The 14,503-nt window shown below is 50.0% G+C and overlaps 1 protein-coding gene across 1 annotated transcript; it reads right to left on the bottom strand.

The window, feature by feature from the left end:
- Positions 1–1,353: 1,353 nt before the first annotated feature.
- B3GNT6 (UDP-GlcNAc:betaGal beta-1,3-N-acetylglucosaminyltransferase 6) lies at positions 1,354–9,311 on the bottom strand. Its single transcript, XM_002822271.4, has 2 exons — positions 9,234–9,311; positions 1,354–4,295 (listed from the first exon to the last, which is right to left on the bottom strand). The coding sequence occupies exon 2, from the start codon at positions 4,293–4,295 to the stop codon at positions 3,141–3,143; it is 1,155 nt and encodes a 384-aa protein (XP_002822317.2). The 5' UTR covers positions 9,234–9,311; the 3' UTR covers positions 1,354–3,140.
- Between the last annotated feature and the right edge of the window lie 5,192 nt (positions 9,312–14,503).

The following is a 14,503-nucleotide window of genomic DNA, read 5'->3' as shown; positions in this document are numbered from 1 at the left end:
ACATGGCCTCTCTGGGAGCAGCCAGTCTACTTGGTGAGAAACAAGGGATGAAAGGGGACACAGCAGGTGACTTAAGGTCGGAATGTTTATGTTTCCCCGGAATTCTTTTTTTTTTTTTTTTTTGGAGACGGAGTCTCGCTCTGTCGCCCAGGCTGGAGTGCAGTGGTGTGATCTGGGCTCACTGCAAGCTCCGCCTCCCAGGTTCACGCCATTCTGCCTCAGCCTCCCGAGTAGCTGGGACTACAGGTTCCCAACACCATGCCTGGTTAATTTTTTTGTATTTTTAGTAGAGACGGGGTTTCACTGTGTTAGCCAGGATGGTCTCTATCTCCTGACCTCGTGATCTGCCCGCCTCAGCCTCCCAAAGTGCTGGGATTACAGGACTGAGCCACCACGCTCGGCCCCCCAGAATTCTTACGTTGAAATACTAGCCCTGAAGGTGACGTGGTGATGAGGTGATGACGGCAGAACCCTCGCCAATGGAATCTGGGCCGCCGTAAAAGAGGCCGTGGGAGCTTGCTTGCCCCTCCCACCATGCGGGGACACAGCAAGAAGGCATTGAGGAATGGGCCCTCGCCAGACACCAAACCTGCTGGGACCTTGACCTTAGACTTCCCAGCCTCCAGAACTTTCAGAAATGTTTGTAAGACACCCAGTTTATGGTATTTTTGTTACAGCAGCCTGAACAGACTAAAATACTAGCAGGGCAAAGCTGCTGTAACAGAGTAGACAAACCCCAGAGGCTGAAAAATCATAAAAGTTTTTGTCTATATTGTTCTGTCCATAATTTTTTTTAAAAGCATAAAAGTTTATTTTGTCTTCCTCAGTAGTCTGAACTGAGTATTCCAGGTTGGTCCCCGGGCTGCTCTGCTCCGTGCAGGAACTCAGGAATCCTCGTTTCTCTGCCTTCCTCTAGGCCAGCGGTTCTCTGCTAGGGTGAATTTGCCCACCAGGGTATGTTTGGCAACATCTGGAGATACTTTAGGTGTCATGACTTGGGCTGTGATACTGGTATCTAGTGAGTGGAGGACATGGATGCTGCTCAGTGTTTTACAATGCACGGGACTGGCCCCCACAACAAAGAACTGTCCTGCCCCAAATGTCAGTAGTTGAGAAACTTCCACTTGGGCCTGGAGCATTGTTCTCACTTGCACCAAGTCAGAGCTGGGTCCCAGGCCCATCCATGTTCCAGCGAATGGGAAGGAGGAAGAGAGCATATGCAGGCCCAGGTGCCACAGTGATCCTCATCCACTCCCGTCCATCCATGAGGGCCTAGTCACAGGGCCACATCTAACTTCAGGGGATGGGGTGCTGGGAAATGGAGTCTAGGTGAGTGCCCAGGAGGAAGGGGACAGCCGACTCAGGTGGGCAGCTGGCAGCTTCCCTAACAGGCGTCCTAACCGGTGCAAGAGACATGCACGATGGAGGTGGTTGGAGGACATTTCGGTAACCAGTTCAGAGCTTGTGCAAAATGCAGAGGCAAGAGAGAGCCTGACAAAACGCAGGCACTGCCACCTGGATGGAGGCCGACAGTAGGAGGGAGGGAACAGTGAGTGGCAGCCTGGTGGCAGGAGCCTGAAATGCAGGACTGAGGAGTCTGGTCTTCGTCCTGAAGGCAGGGAAGGACCTTCGGCCAGTCTCCTGACTTTCTGCCCAGACTCTTTCCTCCCTGAAGGTGAGTCCCTTGTGTCCATCTTACATAGTTGGGACCTTGCTGACACACACTTCTGCCTGCCCTTAGGCCGTTTCCTTGATTTTCTATGTTGCCAAGATGACTGGAAGCTGCTGGAGGTCAGGACCACAGCCTGGTTCTCAGAGCCCCAAGCACCAAGTTCCCACCCACCCCTGCAAACTCTTTTTTTTTTTTTTTTGAGATGGAGTCTTGCTCTGTCACCCAGGCTGAAGTGCAGTGGCTCCAGCCTGGAGTGCAACGATCTCGGCTCGCTGCAACCTCCGCCTTCCAGGTTCAAGCGATTCTCCTGCCTCAGCCTCCCAAATAGCTGAGATTACAGGAATGAGCCACTACGGCCGGCTAATTTTTGTATTCCTAATAGAGACGGGGTTTCACCATATTGGCCAGGCTTGCTCGAACTCTTGACCTCGTGATCCGCCCTCCTTGGCCTCCCAAAGTGCTGGGATTACAGGCGTGAGCCACCTTGCCCGGTCCCACAATCTTAACCACTGTCCACTTCGGTCTCAGATCCCCCACCTCCCGAACACAATTCTACACACCTGCCTCCACAGGCTCCCCAACACTGGCCTCCATGTTCCCACCAGCGTTTCTCCACTTCGGACTCCCCGGAACTCCCTGCTGGGTTGTCCAAGGCCCACTGACCCTGAGTCCCAGACCCCGGCAAGGAGCCTGTCTCTGACCCGTGGGGGTGAGTATTGGCGGCAGGACCCAAACCAGGCCATTAGCTTTCGTTGGGGTGAGTGTGGAGGGGACCACAGCGGTGTGCTGTCTGGGAATACCATAGCCCTGGATTAGTCACTGACCAGGCCTCTGGTTTCCACTTTGCACGGCGAAGATTTCTACCTCACGGTTTACTGGGGCAGTGGTGGGAGGAAGGCTGCCACATGCGCCTCAGTTGCGTGTTGGCTGACTTCTTGGGGGAGGTGGGAGTGGGATCCACCTGACCACTGTCAGCCCAGCTCCAGCTCCACTCACTTGTAAACAGTGGAAATCACAACTGACATTTGTAGACACATGGCAGGGGACGCTGATCCTGGCTCCCACGCTCCCAGGTCTCCCTTGCTCCACTGCTCACGAGGACCCGAGTGTGGGAGCGAGGTGCCCGGAAGGCTTGCAGAGAGGGCGGTGGAGCTGGGTTTGCGAGGTTGAACAGATAGCCTAGCCGAGTGGTCCTCAGGCCTAGCTGCACATTCGCATCACTGGAGGAACTTAAAAAATACTTAACATGTCTGGGTCCACCCCAGACTAATCAAATCGCAACTTCGGGAGATGGAGCCAGGATGTAGGCATTTTCCACACCCCCCCACCCCAGCTGATTTCAGTGCGCAGCTGGGATTCAGGTGTACAGAGCTGGGCAGGACGTAAGGTACCCAGAGCAGGAAAGCTGCCTTCTCAGCATGGACACCGTCATGAGTGGAGGCCCGGGGCTGAAGCCGCCCAACTGGCCTCAGGAGACCCGGTGTCCCCGGTCACAGCTGAGCGCGGGGCTGTGCAGCGCCTTCCACATGAGCAGCATCTCGTAGGGCGCGAAGCGGTGCACTAGCAGCAACTCGCGGTACATGCAGGGGTCGAAGGAGGACTGCCGCGCGCCAGGCAGCTGCACGCCGAAGGGCCGGATGCCCTCGTGGCCGCTGGGCGCCAGGCCGGCGCGCTCCAGACACATGCCCATGTAGGCGTCGTCGATGGGGAAGAGCGGGGTGTGGCGGGCGGCCGCGCGCAGGGCCCGGGCCGTGGGGCCGGACAGGAGGAAGCCGCCGCCGCTGCAGTATACCGGGTAAGCGGACCCGGGGAAGAGCTGCGGCGGCACGAAGTACTTGCTCCAGCTGTCGCGAATGGGCACGGAGCCCTCCATGAGCTGGCCGGAGTACAGGTGGCGGCCGGGTGGCTGCGCCTGCAGGAAGCGGACTACGTTGGCGGTGTGCACAAACACGTCGTCGTCGCCGCTGAGCAGAAAGCTCGCGTGCCGGCAGCGCGCAGCCAGCCAGTCGAGCAGGTGCAGGTGCTTGAGCGTGAGGTTGAGGAAGGTGTCCGCGAAGGCCCACTGCAGCACGTCACCGTGCTCGCGCGCCTCCAGCGCCACCAGCTCCGCCAGCCGCTCCGCGCTCGCCTCGTCCTCGGGGCCTGGGGTGCCCAATAGGAAGAGGCGGCGCACTGGCCGCCCGCCGTAGCTGCGCTCCTGCCCCCACGTGCGCCGGATGAGCTCGCGTCGCTCGTAGTGCACAGGCGCCGACTTCACGGCCAGGAGCAAGAACACGCCTCGGCCGCCGGCGCATTTGGCCGGTGCGTCCCAAAGCAGCGGGAAGTGGCGGCAGTGACGGTACCGCAGGAAGTCCTGGATGCGCGCAGGCAGCTGCTCGAAGTCGGCCGTGGCGTTCGCCGAGGCGTTCGCCACGCACGGGGGCCCGGGGACGAGCTCCGAGGGCGGCGCGCCAGCCGCGGGACCGTCGGTGAGACCCTCTGGCGTCTCCTCCTGCGGGGACCTCTCCTCCCGCGGGGACCTTGGAGCCTGGAGGAACCACTGCTGCAGTGCCAAGAAACTCACGCCCACCAGGAGGCAGGCCAGAGTCTTGGCAGTCAGGGCCCTGCGGCAGGGAAAAGCCATCTGTGGGGGAAACCGGGTCAGAGGTGAGCCGGCAGTCGTCTTTGACACCGGTAGGACGCCATCCCTACCCGTCACTTCTCTCCCAGAACCTAGCTCCAGCCCCTTCTCAACTCTGCTGTTAAGTGGTAAAAAGGAACCAAAATCCAAGATTACACTGACGGTCTCTGGTCTTCCACACTCCGGACCGTTCCTCTGACCTTCAGATCTCTGTCTCTCTTTGCCTCCTGACAACACCGCCCCACCACCCGTCACGCAGGCCCAGCGGGCTCTTCATCTGAGTCTTCGTCTTCCCCTGAACCCATACCCTGCTGTTCCCACCTCCGTTCACCTGACTACTCCAGCCAGAAGCCCCAGCCTTCTTCCTTGTCCTTCTCAGCTGCTACCTGCTCTCCGCATCCTGTTGATTCTGCACCCTACATCCCTCTCACTTATTCCCTCCTCTCCACCTCTGTCCAGCCCGGATCATCTCTAATCTCTTCCCCTCGTTGCCACTCGAGTCGAGGAAGCATGAGGTGATAGCACCAGACTCAGACCCAGAGCCGAGTTCTGCCTTCCCCACTTCCATCTGCACCGTCTGAACAGTCAGTTGCGATGGCTGGGGCTGAGTGTTCTCATCTATGACAAAGGGTTAGTGAATTCCTACCGCAGGGCTGTTGTGAGCATGAAATGAGCATGAAGTGGCCAGTGACTGGGTGACACGGGTGATGCCACCTCATGGGTGAGATGACCTCCACCGCATCCTCTAGCTCTGCCTCCTCATTCTACCTGCTGGTATTATTTGCTGTTCCCAAACATTCACCCTCAGGCCCTCTCCTGCATGTAGCCTGCCCAGGTGCACCTCAGGCCTGGCCTTCATGAAGACCCCCAGGACGAAACCCAGGTCAGAACAACCTTTCCCTTATTTAACTGTGCCCTGCTAAAAATTCAGTCACATCAGGTTCTGCATCTCAGACCACTGGCTATTTATTTATTTGAGACAGGGTCTTGCTGTGTCACCCAGGCTGGAGTGCAGTGATGCCATCATGACTCACTGCAGTCTTGAACACCTAGGCTCAAGCAGTCCTCCCACTTCAGCTTTTGGAGTAGTTGAGGCGCTCTGCAGGAGCACACCACCACACCTGGGTAGTTATTATTATTATTTTTTTTTTGTAGAGACGGGTTTCCACTATATTGCCCAGTCTGGTCTTGAACTCCTGGGTTCAAGTGATCCTCCCAGCTCAGCACCCCAAAGTGCTGGGATTACAGGCATGAGCCGCTGTGTCCCGCTCCTACTCCCCCCTTAAAACAGACTCCACACTCTCCTGCCTTTCCTCCTTTCTTCTTGACCATGTTTCTCAGTTCCCTTTGCTCAGTCCCCACTCTCTAATAACAACCTCCTCTTCCCCCTCCCCCTCCTCCTCCCCCCCCTCCCTCCCTTCCTTCCTTCCTTTCCTCCTCCTCCTCCTTCTTCTTCTTCTCTTTCTTCCTTTCTTCTTCTTCTTCTTTTTTTTTTTTTGAGACAGGGTGTCACTCCATCACCCAGGCTGGAATGCAGTGGTGTGATCGTGGCTCACTACAGCCCACACTTCCCAGGCTCAGGTGATCCTCCCACCTCAGCCTCCCAAATAGCTGGGACCACAGGCATGTGCCACAGTGCTTGGCTAATTTTTTCTATTTTTTGTAGAGACAGGGTCTTGCCATGTTGTCCAGGCTTGAGCTCCAACTCTTGGGCTCAAGCGATCTTCCTGCCTTGGCTTCCCGAAGTGCTGGGATTACAGGTATGAGCCACCACACCTGACCTCTCTAATAATAACCTTTAATAGTGGAAGGCCTCTAGGGCTCTGACTTAGACCCTCATTTCACCTTTGTCCAAGATGATCTTCACAGTTAGGACCTCCAAGCTCCAGAGCCACATGTCCATCCAGCCCCCTGACTTAACAGCTCCATATGGCTGTCCACAGCCACCTTGGATGCTACTTGAACTCTCATCTTCCTCCCCCAAGCTGTCCCCAAGCCATCCACTGGGTTGTTCAAGCCAAAAACCTTGCTTGACTCCCTCCTTCCCCTCGTTTCCCCACCCAACCTCCATTGATTCTCTCTTCTGCATTTTTCATCAACCTACATGCTTCCATTCCATCTATCAACAGGCTGATCCAAACTAACATTCCCGCCTCACATGAAGTAGCGTCCTGCTTGGCGTTTCTACACACTATCTTGCTCTCGGCCGACCTCTCCCGTCCCGCAGCTGGAGAAACCTTTGAATTATGTAGATTTATGTGCCGCTCCTCATGCTCTTTTCCTTAGCAAGGTTACCTCACTGGCCTTGCCCTCAGCCCAGTGACAGCCTCAGACTGCCAGACCTCTTGCTACCTCAAAGCTTTTCCTTGTGCTGTCCCCCTGTCTGGATTGACTTCTCCCTCCCTGCTCTGTTTGCTTAAGAACTCAGTCTCTGGGTCCACTTGACAAGGCATATTCTTGGGGAAGCTTGAATGAAGCTCAAAGGAGACTAGGTACCATGTTAGACATTCTCAGCATATGATTTGTTTAAAGATTATCTTCCCTCCTAGGCTGTAAGCCTTTTAAGGGTAGGGATCGCACCGGTGTTCACCGTTGTGTTACCAGCGCCCTGCATAGGGTGGGAGGTTAGGACAGCCGAGTAGTAGGAAATGCTGGCTGCCTGGATTCAAATTCCACTGCCACTGCTTTCTAGTGTGATTTTGAGCATGTTGACTTAAGCTCTCAAATACCTGCCTCTGAAGAGTTACTGTGAAGACCAAATGATAATGTGTGTAAAGAATTTACTGTGGTCCTTGGCACATAGTATTCAGTAAATATTAGCTGTTAGGATTATCAAGGTGCTGATAAATATTTGCTGAAATACTGCTTTTCCACGACTATGTGCTCAATAAATACTTCCAGGTAGTTTGCACATACGTGTTATCAGATTGAACCCTACTGCTTGTGTATTACAGTCCATACACGATGTCTAGCACACAATGGGCACAAAGCAGGCATTCGGTGAAAGAATGGGAGCAGTTAACTAAAATGCAAGCATGAGAACCTTGCAAAGGTGTGGATGTAATCACCGGGAGCTGATTAGAAATACTAGAGTATTATATAGTATATCACTCTTCACTTATTCCTGCTTCTGTGTTAGAGGCACTGTGAGAAGAGGGCCTGCGAGATAAGCTATGTCTCTTTTACCATCAACTATCTACTCAGTGCATAGTCCTGTGTCTGGCACATTTGGGGAATGCAGTATTTTTTTTTTCAATGAATGAAAGAATAAAAAAATGAATGAAAACAGAATTTGGAGTCCGAATAACTGAGTTTGAGCCCCAGCTTCTTTCCTGAATTAATCTCCTGGGTTTCAATGTCCTCATTTGAAAAATGAAATATATATATATATATTTCAATGAAATAAGGAAAGAATTCTGTTTATGTTAAAGTGCTACACAAATACTAGTTAAAAAAATTAAGCATCCCCCATCATTTCTGGAAAAAAAAATCTCCCTCTTAATATAACAATAAATCTTGTTTCAAAGAAATTTGCATTTACTCTGATAAAACAATAGAAGATCTTGGATCACAGCCAACTTCTGATGTAAAGGAAAAGGTGTTGGGCCAGGCCCTGTTACCGAGAGTGGTGCTGGCTTGCTCACCTCTGTTCTTGGATGCCACACTGTGCAGTCTGAGGGCTTTGACTTGCTGCGAAGCATTGGGCATTTCTGTCTGTGGTTCTTTTTCATCAGGCATCCTGGAGCCCATGCACCTTAAACTTTCCCAGCCTCTGCAGGCCCTGATCCCTTGTCTCTCAGGACTCAGCTCAAATACCACCTCCTCCAGGTCACCTCACGGTAAGTCCAGGTCAACAGAACCTGTCTGCTTGTTGATGTCACAGCTGTCGAGTAGCAAATTTGGTAAAGAGGACAGATCTGCCACTTACTCCATCCCTTTGAACCTCAGGTTCCTTGTTGGTGAGACTTTGGGCAACTCCTTTATCTCAGTGTCTCAGAATTATATGAGTTAATTCATGTAAGGCATTTAGAGCCATGCCTGGCATGTAGTAAGCACCAGAATAACATTAGCAGTTGGCTAACACAGGAGACCATCTTTTTATGGATGAAGTCTAGCCTTCTCACACAGTGTGGTATAAAGTTCCTCTTTATAAGCTTTATAAAGTTCCTCTGTGATCCTCTAACTGCAGGCATTTCTCACTCTGTTTATTGCCCCACACATATTAACACATCCATTTATTGCTTGCCTTTGCAATGCTATTCACTCTGCTTAGAATTCCCCCTTCTTTTTCTTTTTCTCTGCTCACTGCAACCTCAGGCTCCTGGGTTCAAGTGATTCTCCTGCCTCAGCCTCCCAAGTAGCTGGGATTACAGGCGCCCACCACCATGCCCAGGTACTTTTTATATTTTTAGTAGAGATGGGGTTTTACCATGTTCGCCAGGCTGGTCACGAACTCCTGACCTCAGGTGATCCACCCGCCATGGCCTCCCAAAGTGCTGGGATTACAGGCGTGAGCCATCTCGCCCGGCCAGGAATTGCCCCCTTTCTTTTCTCAGGACTTTGGTCATTCCCTCCGCTGGTTTGATGCTGAGAGATGGATGGCTGGAACACAGATTCCTGGGCAACCCACCCACCCCCTACTATCCCAGGATATTCCTGGAGGAATATTCGTATAGCAGATATTCATATAGCAGAATATTCGTATAGCAGAAAAGGCAAATAAACCTTTTATTAGCTATTAGGGCCTTGGCCCCAACCCCCAGCATGAAGCCCTGAGCCCTGGGGTCTGCACTGGACCTGTGCAGTAGGGGCAATTCTGTCCTCATTCCTCTCCCCTTGGCCTTCCCCTCTTTCTTGCTTGGCACTCCGATTAGAGGGGAATGCGAAGAAGGAAAAATGCACTTCCTTCCCAACAGGAAGAAGCGCAGGCCCCCATCTTACCTGCAGTGTCTGAGAGAGAAGAAATAGACGGGAGCCATCCCCAGCCTGAGACTAGCCTTTAACTTTATTCCATACACTGAGGTTCCACCCCAGGCCTGTGGCTTCGTTCAGTCCTCTTGAATCTGACCAATCCATGACATCACCCCTCCTCCTTAGGAGTAAGGTGAAGAGGGGGAGGGCAGCTACAGGCTTCCTTAGCCACTGGTGACTGCCTGCTTCCTCTTTAAGCTCAAATGTCCTTGGAGTGTGGGTCCATTGAATCTCCTTGGAGGAGATTCTCTACTAAAAATATAAAAATTAGCTGGGCATGGTGGTGGGCGCCTATAATCCCAGCTACTCGGGAGGCTGAGGCAGGAGAATCACTTGAACCCGGGTGCAGTATCATACCTGTGCTCCTGGAGAAGGTGCATCTTGTCTGTAAAGACAGTGTGTGATGACGGACCTCACGTGGAGGCCCCCTGCGAGTTGCCTGGAAAAGTGTATTGTGTGCCTTCAGAGGCAGAGGCAAATTGCTTGAAGGGCTGTGGAAATACGCACAGAACGTAACAGGTTGGCCACATCTGTAAGAGTAAAGTATTTATTGTTGATTGAATAAAATCAGTTTCATTTTTAATATTAGGTATGGGGCCCTGATGGATGGGATCACAATGTTAAGTTGTAGTGATCCATCACAGGGTGCCATATATACACATTTATGTATTTAAAATAGAGACAAAATCTATATTACATTTATATATTAAAATATATAAATATATTTAAAAATCTAAATCTATATTAAAATGTATATACATAAAAATATATATATATTTCCAGATTTGAGCATAGGCAAAATTGGGCTGCTAAATGGAGAAGTAGTAGAGGATAATCACCCTTTTTAAAAATAAGGTTTTTTATAATGAGTTTTAATCCTTGAAGGGCCTACTTCTACTTATATTGGGCCATATTAACTATAAAATAGGGGCTCATGGGGTCCCATTTTATTAAGCCAATTTGCAAATGACAAAGAGACACTTTAATTTTAATTTATTATTATTATTAATATTGAAACAGGGTCTTACTCTGTCTCCCAGGCTGGAGTGCAGGGGCACTATCACGGCTCACTGCAGCCTCAGTCTTCTGGGCTCAGGTGATCCTCCCATCTTAGCCTCCCAAGTAGCTAGGACTATAGGCACACACCATCACACATGGTTAATTTTTGTATTTTTTGTTGAGATGGGGTTTTGCCATTTTGCCCAGGTTGGTCTTGAACTCCTGGGCTCAAGAGATCTTCCTGCCTTGGTCTCCCTAAGTGCTGGGTTTACAGGCATGAGCCACCATGCCCAATCTAATTTATTATTTATTTTGTCAAAGCATCTGTGTCCAATAGAAAACATTTTATAGCAGTGGGTATATGAGCATGGGAAATTTAGGCAAGGCTACACTTAAATTGAGGCATACGCATTTAAAAACGGTTATGTGTCGTTACCCACTCAAGATTATAGGGTCAGAGTGTTTAAATTAGTGGGATCCCCAGGTATAATTATAATTTGACCCCCAATATTAAGTTCATGAATTTTTGACAATTAGTACATTTTCACAAATGTTAAGTTAGAACCTATGTTGTAGAGGCACAAAAACCAATCAGTGCTGTTTTTAATCTTTTTGTTATACAAATTCTTTAGTATATAAATTAGGAATCTTGAATTTCCAATTAAATCAAATTGTGGAAAATATAGCATATATACAACTTGCCATATATATATATGTGTGTGTGTGTATATATATATATATATATATATATATATATATGTATATATATTTATTTATTTATTTGAGACGGAGTCTTGCTCTGTCACCCAGGCTGGAGTGCAGTGGCTTGATCTTGGCTCACTGCAACTTCTGCCTCCTGGTTTCAAGCCATTCTCCTGCTTCAGCCTCCTGAGTAGCTGGGATTACAGGCATGTACCACCACACCCAGCTAATATTTTTGTATTTTTAGGAAAGATGGGGTTTCTCCATGTTGGCCAGGCCAATCTCAAACTCATGACCTCAGGTGATCCACCCACCTCGGCTTCACAAAGTGTTGGGATTACAGGCGTGAGCCCCCACACCCAGCCTATTTATTATATTTATTTTAAAATATGTATATAATTTATTTACATACATTATTTTATATGTAGTTTATATTTAAATTATATACATTTATGTATATATAATTTATACATACCTTTTATTTTCCTCTGTAGCTAGGGGTTTGTTCATAAATCAATAAGTAATCTAAGGCTAGCATTATGTTTCCTAGATTTGGTGTTTGCTCAGTACCTAAAGTTTAAAGTTCTAGGCTGAGCACGGTGGCTCACACCTGTAATCCCAGCACTTTCGGAAGCTCAAGTGGGTGAATTGCTTGAGCCCAGTAGTTTGCAACCAGCCTGGGCAACATAGTAAAACCTCTTCTCTACCAACAACAACAAAAAAATCAGTCAGGTGTTGTGGTGCACACCTGCAGTCCCAGCTATTTGGGAGGCTGAGGTGGGAGGGTTGCTTGAGCCTGGGAGATTGAGGCTGCAGTGAGCCGGGATAGCACCACTGCACTTCAGCCTGGTCAGCAGAGTTAAATAAATAAATAAATAAGGTTTCTTTGCTTTTCTTGGAGTTGTAGCTGCCTAAAGCATTAGTCTCTCTTGTTTGATTTTTGTTGTTGTTGGTTTTGAGGCTTTTAGCCAGCAGAAGCTGTGGGTGTTAATTTCAGCCTCTAGTTGATAAGAGGAAGGAGGAAAGGGACCTACTGTCTCTAGGAAGGAGGCGCTCTCTGGGATGGCCCCCACTGCCAAATAACCAGTCCATTTTTTTCTCCTTTTAAGTAAAAATTTTAGAATGGCTAGCATTTCTAGGTATCTAAATAGGAAGATCTCTCTCTCTTCTCCCTCTCTTTCTCAACGTTTGCCTGACAAACTCTTGGTGGTATCAAGTAGCCCCCTATTGTTTTGACCTTACAAATTGTTACTGGAAAACTTTGGGAGTGACCTCCAGCATACTGGATTCACAGGCAGCTGCTTCTCTTTCCAGGGTGCCGTAATTGACATCTGAGGGGTCGGGGTGGGGACCAGGAGCGACCACAGCAAGGAATGCAGCAAAGGAGGCGCTGGCCTTAGCAGCCCTGCCTCTTGGGAGGCGCTGTGGGACTCCGGTGAAGTGACTCCATCAGCGGCTAGGGCTAGGCAGTTAGATCCTTTGCCCTGTCTTCACTCACAGACACAGAGAGCCCAGTGTCCGATCACCCCTTTCTGACTGTTACTCAGGAGGAATGCTTCTCTCCTAGAGTGTGATAGCCCATGTCTCTCAGTAGTGAGATGGAGGTAGAGCTACACTGTCCTGGCTGCCTCATTCTGGCTGGACACCAGGACTTCGTCATTTATAGCCAATACAGTCCTCACCACTACTAAGACCCCAGGTCACAGGGACAGCATGCCTGGCTCAAGGGGCAACACACCCCCAAAGAGTGGTCCACTGTTTAGGATCCTCGTAACCTCAGGAAGGGAGGCTGAGGTGGAAGGGAAACATACCTTCCTTGCCATGGAACCTGCCCTATGACGGCTCAGGGGAGCCCAGCGGTTCAGAGGTTGTCTGTAGCCACTGCGGTTTCAGGTGACTCCCCAAGACAGCACCGACAGCAGCAGTAAGCAGATGGCAGAGCAGCGTGATGGAGCGGCAGCAAGCAGGGTGCTGCCCAGACCCCCTGGGCTGTGTGATACAGAAAGTTAGTCACTCACAGCTGACTTTGGGATTGTGTCCCAGCTGCAACCACAGTCCTGCCAACTACTACAGTTGTTTCCAAATGAAACTCTTTGTGTTTCTCTATTCACTTAGCTGGTGGTTGCTGGAGACAGTAGCTACCTTAACCGTGATAGAGAAACATGAATAGTTTCATTCCAAACAGAATCCTCATAGCTTGACTTAGTGGACATTCTGTGAGAATGTTCATCTCTCATTTCTCAGGCTCCTCGTCCCTCTTACTAATTTACCTGGGGGAGGTGCCTGGATGAGAAGAATGAAGGGGGAAAGAGGTGGGAGGAAGAGAGAGAGAAGGGGAGGGACTGAGTGCAGGTTTCTGATGAGGATGGTAAGATACATTTAGAGGATTAGGAAAGCCCTAAGACTCACAGGCAACTTCATGGTGGGTGAAGGACTAAATAAGGAGCTGGGAGTACTAATTAAATCTGAGAACAAATGAGGGCAAGAGAGCAGCCCCAGGGAGGGACATGACCACTTTCCTCCCTGTCTGTGCCCCATTCATGAGAGTCCAGAGCAGGTTGACTGAATGACTAAATGAATTTTGTTAACTTGTTTTCTTCAAGCCCCCTAAAAACTCATCTTTTCTCCTTGGCAGATACATCTCTTGGGAAATTTGGGAATGATTTGAAGTGGAGAGAAAGTTAAATGGGGGTAAGGTTATTGGAATAAAATGAACAGACTTTAAGACAAACAGCTCTGACCTCTCCAGGAGGTTTCTGGAATGGCCAGGGAGGAGCTTAGTGAGATGTATGTAGTGGGTGTGAGTGCCAAGGGTGGCTTCGGAAAGGTATGTACTGTTCAGAGACGGAATTAACGCACTTCTGACGCCTTTTCAGCCTTCCCCTTTACAATGGGTGGGTGTTTTAATCTAGCAGAAAAAGTCTCAGTCCAGTGTGTGTTCTGCCACACCCTAGTCTGAAAAACAGGGGCGGGATAAGGCAGAAAAACCCATCTCCACCTCGAAGGCAAACAGGTTCTGTGAGCACAGGCCAGCACCTGATGACCAGGAAGGGGAGAAGGCCGGATAGTCCCTTGTTCCAGGTTGCACTGGTCAGTGAGAGAGGGAAGAGGGGTTGACTCCTCTCGTTTGTCCAGTTTTGAGGTACCCGTACAAGCCCAGGCCAAGCAATCTTATAGGAAAGATACCATTCAGAAACTGTTATGATTAGATTCATACTACACCGTGGTGCTAACCCCTGACAATCCTACATTTTACAGATGTAGAACCCAAAATTTAGCTGTGACTTGGCCACAACAACACAGCTTTTCAGTGGAGGACCAGGATCCTAAGCTAGGTCTTCAGATGCCCCAAAAGGAGATAACTTTTCTAACAGTAAGTACCCTCTCAGGGTTAATGCCAGTGGGCTCCAGCTTGGAGCCTGCTATTTCAATGCAGTGTCATGTGAGAGTTATTGCCTTCTACCCCTCAGCCATGTAGCTATCTCTGCTGACAGCCCCTGTGCCTCCAGCCCAGCCACGGACATCCAGACTTTGAGGAA

This window comes from Pongo abelii, chromosome 9, assembly GCF_028885655.2.
Source record: "Pongo abelii isolate AG06213 chromosome 9, NHGRI_mPonAbe1-v2.0_pri, whole genome shotgun sequence".
NCBI classification, from domain to species: Eukaryota; Metazoa; Chordata; class Mammalia; order Primates; family Hominidae; genus Pongo; species Pongo abelii.
The sequence above is the reverse complement of the archived record's forward strand: the minus strand, read 5'-3'. Positions and strand labels throughout refer to the sequence as shown.